General features: G+C 34.6%; 1 protein-coding gene across 1 annotated transcript in view; it reads right to left on the reverse strand.

Annotated features, from left to right (window-relative positions):
• Positions 1–1,194: 1,194 nt before the first annotated feature.
• Positions 1,195–8,979, reverse strand: part of LOC106876175 (uncharacterized) — a 76,015-nt gene continuing 68,230 nt past the window's right edge. Inside the window, exons 18-21 of the mRNA XM_052966932.1 lie at positions 7,987–8,244; positions 7,341–7,484; positions 4,563–4,731; positions 1,195–1,450 (exon numbers count right to left, since the gene is read on the reverse strand). Coding sequence (XP_052822892.1) covers positions 1,254–1,450; positions 4,563–4,731; positions 7,341–7,484; positions 7,987–8,244 — 768 coding nt within the window. The 3' untranslated portion in view covers positions 1,195–1,253. The remainder of the gene's footprint in view (positions 1,451–4,562; positions 4,732–7,340; positions 7,485–7,986; positions 8,245–8,979) is intronic.

An 8,979-nucleotide genomic window follows, 5' to 3' on the forward strand; every position in this document is an offset into this window, starting at 1 on the left:
ATGCTAGCATGGAAAGCAGACGTTAAACGGTGATGATGATGATGATGATACATACATATAGGAAACTCTGCTTAACTCCACTTAACCAAGATTTGAAACCTGCACACTTGTTGTTTCTTAGATGAATGTTCGATCCTTTGTGTTTCATCTCTATGTTGGGAAATTAATGAAAAACGCCTGACTTCCAAGGGCTTTCGGTGATCAGAGAAAGGTCAATCCATTGTTTTAGATTTTACCTACTTCCTGACCAAACCTTATATAAGTGAGAGCATCTCTCTCTCACCCTCTTCAGGTTTTGAATTGGCTAAGCAAGAGCACATCTCTTTCTTCATTTCAGCCATCAAACGAGGAACACAGCATCAGCCAAATGAAAAGGGACAATGCATTTCTTACTCTTTCTTCACCTCTGTTATTTCAAAAAACTCCATAAAGATGAAAAGTAAAGCTGATCTCAGTGTAATTTGAACTCAGATTCTGCCAGCTTGCTGCCTTAATAATGATAACAATAATTCTTTTTATTACAGACTTAAGCCTGAAATTTTGAGGAGAAGAGGCCTAGTCAATTACATTGACTCCAGTGCTTGACAGGTACTTATTTTATCAACCCCAAAAGAATGAAAGACAAAGTAAACCATGACAGAATTTGAACCCAGATCATAAAGACAGATAAAATGCTACTAAGCCTTTTATCCATCATGCTAACAATTCTATAAGCTTGTTGCCTCGTTGGTTTCAAATTTTGGCACAAGGCCAGCAATTTCAGGGGAGAGAATAAGTTAAATACATTAACCTCATTCATCAACTGGTATTTATTTTATTATCCCCAAAATGAATGAAAGACAAAGTCAACTTCAGCAACATTTGAACTCATGACATAAAACTGGAAGAAATGTCATTAAGCATTTTGTCAAGCATGCTAATACTTCTGCCAAATCACTGCCAAGTCAACCTTTGAAGGGTTTGAATTCAAATCATAAAGAGTCAAGCTAAATACCATATGTGCGTGTGCACACACATACACACACACACGCATGCACACACATGCACACACACATGACAGGTTTCTTGCAGTTTCCATCTATCAAATCCACTCACAAGGCTTTAGTCAGTGAGAGCCTATAGTAGAAGACACTTGCCCAAGGTGTCACACAATAAGACTGAACCTGGAACTATGTGGCTGGGAATCAAGCTTCTTATCACTCAGCCATGTTGGCAAATAATGTTAATATAAAAATAGTTAATAAAATAAATTTTCAAAAGACAGGAAAAATTAAAATCAGCATTATTCTGATACCTTTTAGATTAAAAGCTTTGTCAATGGTGAATTTTAGGCCAATATCTGACTGGTATGACACACACTGGTTAAGATTCAGAACTGGGAATGGTTGAATAGAATGGTCAGTATCCAACTTCTTCTTACACCATTCCATCATTTCAAATTCTGTCTGATCTATTAAAGGAAAATTAAAGATTGATATTTACACAGCGAAATTGAAGTTTACGCACACTCATAGACACACACACAGTAATATATATATATATATATATATATATATATATATATATATATATATCTTTATCTTTTATTTTTTACTTGCTTCAGTCATTAGATTGTGGTCATGCTGGGGCATTGCCTTGAAGGGTTTAGTTGAATAAATTGACACTAATACTTATTTTTTTCTAAACCTGGTATGTATTCTATCAGTCTCTTTTGCTGGACTGCTAAGTTGCAGTGACTTAAACAAACCAACACTGGTTGTCAGACAGTGGTAGGAGACAAAGACAAAGACACACACACACACACACACGCACACACACACACACACGCGCACACACATACACACACACACACACACACACCAGGTTATTTTCAGTTTCCATCCACCAAATCCATCCACAAGGCTTTTGTTGGCTTGGGGCTATAGTAGAAGACACTTGCCCGTGGTGTCACATAGTGGAACTGAACCCAGAACTATGTGGTTGTTAAGCAAATCTTTTACCACACATCCACACTTGGCCTATATATGCCGAACAGCTTTTCTTTTAAACAAACATTAAAACAATACTATGTACTAGATTTGCCTTTTTTATTAAGTTTTTTAAATATTTATTTTCATATGAGTTTCTTAAAGTTTTTGTGGGGAACAGTAAAGTTTCCATATCTATCATTAATGTCTCTAGACTGCCATGGTTTTTGTCTTTTTGTTAGAGCATTTAGTGTTGGCAAATTTTGTTGCTACATCATCATCTGGCATTCAGATTACTCTGTCAGATGTAATGCTTATTTATTCACATTATTTTGAACTAATCATGCATTATCTTGTAGCTTCGAGATTTTGCTGATGTGACAACTTATTTTGAAATGACATTGTTGGTTAGGTGCAAAAGATCAAATCTAGTTGGTTTGAACATAAAACAGGTAGAATATTTGGGTCAGATATGGCCAGTTTTAATGCTAAAGAAAGGAAATAAGTAGAGCCATTAGGAATGGGGGTAGACATCATACTAAATTTTTGATTTCTGACTGTCAGCATTTTATTTAAAAAAACAGGGAATTTTTTTTTTTTATTAGAATATGTCACGTGTTCATTTTAGCATTGTGCTCTATTATTAGAACTGTTTCCATCTTTAATAGCCATTTTTTTTAAGGATTATTCTGGACAGTATTGATGTTTTGTTTACTACTGTAACAGAGAGCTACAGTAGTAAACACAGGGAAAATCTCTGTTAGCAACTAAACATGGGGGCTAGTTTTTTTATATACCAAGTATATTCAGGTGCTGTGAAGTGTCTTCTACAATCATCCTTGACTGAATATGCAGCTGTGAGAACAACTATTAGGTGAGTGTAACACAACTCACCAACCCAAATCACTTCGAATTGGTGAGAGTGGATAACATCATGGTGGTTCAGATGTCTTGACACTCTGTGAAATTGGTGGATAATTTAACTGTATTTGTAGGCCCCACTCATGGTAAGTTCTAATTGGACCACCAAACTATCATGTGAACAATGATCGTTCATTGGATAAAATTTTAGTCGCACACATGTTCGAGCTATGATTGAATCGTGACTTGACATTTGTATATGGCAAAACACAGGATAAAATCCAATGCTCTACAACTATTTTGCTGTCAAATTGTTTTCATGTTGTGACATGCAGTGTATTGTGGTTGCTCCATGTTAAGTGCAGTGATCTAACAAGAAAATGTCATCAAGTTTACAATTTTCATGTTTCCAATCAAATTTATAGTTACATTGATCATTAGCAGCTTGATTGTATACTTACAGGTATTTTAAAAAATTTTAATGCATTTTTATAGTATATTATTCTAGTTGTTATTATGATTGGATGTAATGTATTTTGAGTTACTTTTTAGAAGTTTTTCCATGTGTCCATCTATTCTACATTTAGTACACATTTGATTCATGTAGTAGACATTATATGTGATTAGAAAATTTTTAATAAATGCAGTAACTAGTATATTTACTGCATTGTATTTGTGTTTGTATTGTTCTCAGACGTGGTCTATTAGTTTGCTAAAATAAATCCATTATTGTTTTGTGTCTGTATAACTGTGTAGGTTTCTTTATTTGGTGCATTGTTTGTGGATGAGAATTCAAACACTCTTCTGAGAAGCCATTTTACCACAAATATTTCATATCTGTGTGAACTTTCACTGCATTCATATAAGTACAGTCATGAAATATCTGTTATATTTTATCTGAATGTTTGGTTCTTGAAATGGAGTCATTGTATCGCTGTGAGTTTCATGTAAAATGTTTTGGTTACTGAACTGTTTTTTAGGTCTTCCTTTAAAGTCTAAACATTTTGCAGTGTGTCTATTACAAATATATAGTCCACATTCCTAGTGTGTATTACATTTTTCATGCCTTGTTATCACTTTATTTTCTATTCAGGCCACATAAAATGCTGCAAATATCGACCCTGATGGAGAATCCATGATCATTCTTTTCTTTACTTTAATAACTTACCTTGTAGACAGTGGATGGATTCTTCAGTTGCACAAGATACAAATATTTTTTTTAGTATGTCATCTGGTATAGTGGATGATATTATTTCTTGGGTGTTTATATATATTATTTAATATGGCTTCTATAGTTTTTGTCACTAGAACGTTAATAAACAGACATTGACAATTTGGTTAGTTTCTTCAAAGATATGTTGAGGCTCTTCAGATGAATTTAGTGGTATCTTTTAAGTATAATCCTGATACAGCATATGCTTATATAAGCAGCAAATTATTTAAGCAAAAAGATGAGGTAGCTATGAGCTGTCCATCAAGGTCTATGTTTGTAGCATTCTACATAATCACAATAAAAAAATACAGCTATGACTGTATAATATACACCAGGTATGTGGATGATAAATTCTTGCCTTAATGGGCTACTACCAACATAAAATATAAACACCAATTCAATACTGTAATCACCAGAACTCCATTATACCAACAATCTGCAGTATATCATTGATATTTCCAAATAGACATTAGTGAATATATTAACTGCTTATCATGATAGAGATGAGAGTCACTTTTTACCTGTTTGGATTCCATCAAAGAGCTGTAACCTGCAGATGAGAGTCTTAAGTGGCTCTGATAACTTAGAATGCTTCTGGAAACTTTCAAATATTCTTTCTTCTGAGATGGTTGGTTTACACTGGATAGAATGATAGTAGTTTGAAGTATAGGGTGGAGCAGGCTGTACATCCTGTAAGGTAACAGAGATTGGGAAAACTATTAGTAATGGATCAGAGGAATGCTTTAATCAAGACCTAGAAATATAGATAAATAACAGTGAGACAAGAACTTGTAAGAGAGGATGGGAGAGATAATGAGAGAAGATGTGATAAACAGTGTGGTCTCTAGGTATTCAACTGACTATCTATATGTTATAGGTCTATTGAAGCATAATGGACCTATGAACGTTTCAAACATCTTACAACAAAATGCATATCATTTGAAAAGTTTAATAACACCTGAAAACTTCATTTTCATATAGTTGGGAAAAATCAACTCAACAGAGATCATGCTTTTCAATGTAATACTCAACAGAAGACTTGGCCTCAACACAGTAAGCTAATGAAGTACTTGTCAATTCTTTGATACTGCTGCTGTTGTTTGAAGTGTAAACATAAGTACTTGTAGTACTTCCATTTAGCAGGTTGACTGAGACATTTAAATAAAGTATCTTGGCCAACAGGGATCATGCAATACTAGTCACCAAATATGAATATCTATCCTCTTTATTAGTTGTTCAGTATACTCTACAGTTGATCATGCATATTCTTATATCCAAATATTACATATTTCAGTTGCTACATCAGAGTGTAATGCCCTTTCTTGACATGAGTTCCAGGTTCAGTTGGCTCTGTCTGACAGCACCTGGTGTGGTAATGGGTCCCCAGGTTTATGAATTCCCCAAAATAGGTAAATAACCTTATTGCCTTGTGAAACAAAGGCTAAGTAGTGAACCTTATAATAAATCCAGAGTGGAGTTGTTAAGCCAGAATAGTGTTAGATTTGGCACAATCCTGCCAGTTCTTGCAGCCAAACTGACACCAGTTTACACTATTTACATTATTTACATTTGACGGATATTTGTCCTCATTTTGTTTGTTGTTAACACGTTTTGGCTGATATACCCTCCATCAGGTGTCTTAGGGAAATTTTGAACCTGGGTTCTCATTCCTAAGGCATTTTTCGATGTTGTTGTTGTTGTTGTTATTATTATTGTTATTGTTATTGTTGTTGTTGTTATTATTATTATTATTATTATTATTATTCAGGTCACTGCTTGGAATCAAACTCAGATTCTTGGGGTTAGTAGCCTGCACTCTTAACCACAACGCCATATGCCCACGGGCAATTATGGAGTGAATTTTAGAACTTATAAATCTAATATTTTCCTATCCTTCCTTAATACCGGTTCCCATATGCTATTCATATCTGCACTCGGTTTCTTTTAGTTTTAGTATTTTCCAGTGGTGTTCTCTGTCTATTATTTTAACTTCATCCTACAGGGGGAGGTGATCTCCATTTTTCCATACATGTTCAACTATACCCGATTTATCAATATCTGCAATGTTCTTCTACTCTTATTTTGAGGGGGCAACATGTTTTGCCTTTGTATAACTAAAAAAAAACTGTTCTATTCTACACTCCTTTGGATCACACCAGATAGACTGAGAGGATATTCTAGATTCTGAGTAGACCAAGATCTCTATATACCTAACCCTGGCTTGTACTCTGAATTGGTCAAGTTCTGACTGACCAGTGATGCAAACTTCAGTATCTCTTGAGACAGTTGGACTCCAGAAATAGACCATATTTCAATGGAACAGAATAATGTCAGTCAACAGTTCTAGTCAGTGTCTTGTGGAGCTATTAGTGATAATAAGACAGAAGTTAGTGTATTACTATTCCGGCATGAAGAGATACAACGGTATCTGATGACCAGTAACTATTGTGGCTACTAACATAAAACAGCAACTACAGTACAATGGCAGTCACACATCACACCAGTGAGAGGAACCCACTTTACAACAGGGACAAACACAGACACAAATATACGCACACATACAACAGGCTTCTTTCAGTTTCCACTTACCAAATCCACTCATAAGGCTTTGATCAGCTTTATAGAAGACACTTGCCTAAGGAGCCATGCAGTGAGACTGAATCCAGAACCATGCAGTTGTGAAACAAGCTTCTTACCATGCAGCTATGCCTGTATCTTCCTTGGCCTACACAGGCCTAATCTATCTCCACAATAGATCATAGACTTTCTTTTAAGTTAACACTACCTACTGCACTTCCTTTCACAATACTTTCCTACCCAGTATTTTTCATATGCTGTTATTGTTGTTGTTGTTATTGTTTAACCCTAGGTTGACACTAGTCAAGCAGACCTATGATCAAAGTATCTCATCATTTTATATTGGGTTGTCAAATTCATTGCTTTTTTTTCCATTTATTTTAATTCTTATTTTTCATTAATAATTTTAACAAATCAGTGATTACTATCAACAAAGCATTGTCAAACTAGTGGAATGTCAGTAAAAAGTTATAAACATTAAAGGAGAATATATTATTAACTGATTTGTTAAAACTGTTGATGAAAAATAAGGATTAAAATAAATGGAAAAAAAAAAGCAAATTTATCTAGCAATATCAACAACCACAGTATTCAATGTAACCTTTTTTATATTTAGGATGACAGTGTGTGATTTAAGGAAGATTCAACTATTATTTCTAGCAAGTCAAGTGCCTCTAGGATCACTACTTTCTTGGTTGATTCAGCTACTGATTTACACCTACCTGCACTAAAGGTAAAATCCGAATTAAAAGTGACACCACAGGAACAATTGGTAGATTGTCTAAGCTGGAAGACTTGATATTTTTAGACATGTCCAAAGACCCACTTCTTAACTTCAGCTGATAACCTCCAGAGCAGAATTTTACCTGTTTACAAACAAAAACACAGTCAAAATGATACACCTAAGTTATATATCTAAATTATTTTTACAATAATTAAATTAGTGTTGATATATTTAATAAACAGAACATTAAAAGTTAACTAGAAATAAACAATATTACTGAATATCATTTTTATTTTCTCTGCAACTATGTTTGTTTGCTTTCTGAGTATGCACACACACACACACACACACACACACACACACACACACACACACACACACACACACACACACACACACACACATACACACACACATGTATGCATGCATGTATGTATGTGTGTGCATGTTTGTAATTATGTATGTTATCAATCAGTTTCATTTCTGTATTTCTTGTCCATGTGGTGGTGGTGGTTTTGGAGGTGTTGGTGGTGGTGGAATTTATGTTGATGTTAGTTTCATTGTTGTTCACAATGATGATGATGGTGATGTAAGATGAAAGAGCAATTAAAACAACAAATTAACTCAAGAAATTAACTACATACATCATTATTATCATTGTAAGATTCATAAAGACACATTAATGCATTGCCTAGTGTACACAGCTGGGTGGAGTTCATGTCAATAGTATACACAGTGAACAATATAAAGGTATCTTTGGGTAAGTTATCCTTCATCTTTTGCATTATGAAACGATCTTCAGGGACAAACATGGGACAACACCATTTGCTGTCAATGGACGGGAACGTTGGCAGCAGTTTTGTTGTTAAGGGCTTTGATGGCTGAACTAGATAAGAAACAACCTGAAAGTAGAAATGTAGACATGAGTTACAAGACATATCCTTGTTACAAAATATATTTCAGTATTAAATTTTTTGTCTGAGTTCCATCTACTTATCCAGCTTCTCCACCCACTATTCCTGGGGTTGAATCATAGAGGTAGGGTCCTCAGGCACCTCCTCCATAGGATCTAATCAGAAGCAAATATCATTAGAGTTTCTGGCTGAATTCACAAGCATGACCAACGGATATCATACAACTATCTCATTCTTAGTCTATCCCTTGGTATGACAGACTCTCCCATCGAAGACGACGTATGAATGTTCAGCTTTTGCTGGACAATGTATACAAATGATTTGTTTATAGTGATCAAATGTCCATGCTGCACATTAGCTCACTCTCTCCATCAAATCAACATTGTCTGAACAGGTACAAGATGTATGACATGTCAGGTGTTGAAGTGATCACAAAGCAACATGAGATGAAGTGTTTTGCTCATGAACACAACATACCACATGGTCTAGGAATTGAAATCAGGATCTCATGATCGTGAGTGCAACACTCTAACCACTAAACTATGTGCTCTCACTTGGTATGTATGTATTTTTATTAATATTTAGCAGAAGCAACAGAGTAACTCAAAGGCTGAGAGTTTCATACATTGGCACTTATCAAATGTATATGTTTATGTATATCTATACACACAACCACACACACACATACAAATTATATATATATATATATATATATATATATAT

Source organism: Octopus bimaculoides, chromosome 1 (assembly GCF_001194135.2).
Source record: "Octopus bimaculoides isolate UCB-OBI-ISO-001 chromosome 1, ASM119413v2, whole genome shotgun sequence".
NCBI classification, from domain to species: Eukaryota; Metazoa; Mollusca; class Cephalopoda; order Octopoda; family Octopodidae; genus Octopus; species Octopus bimaculoides.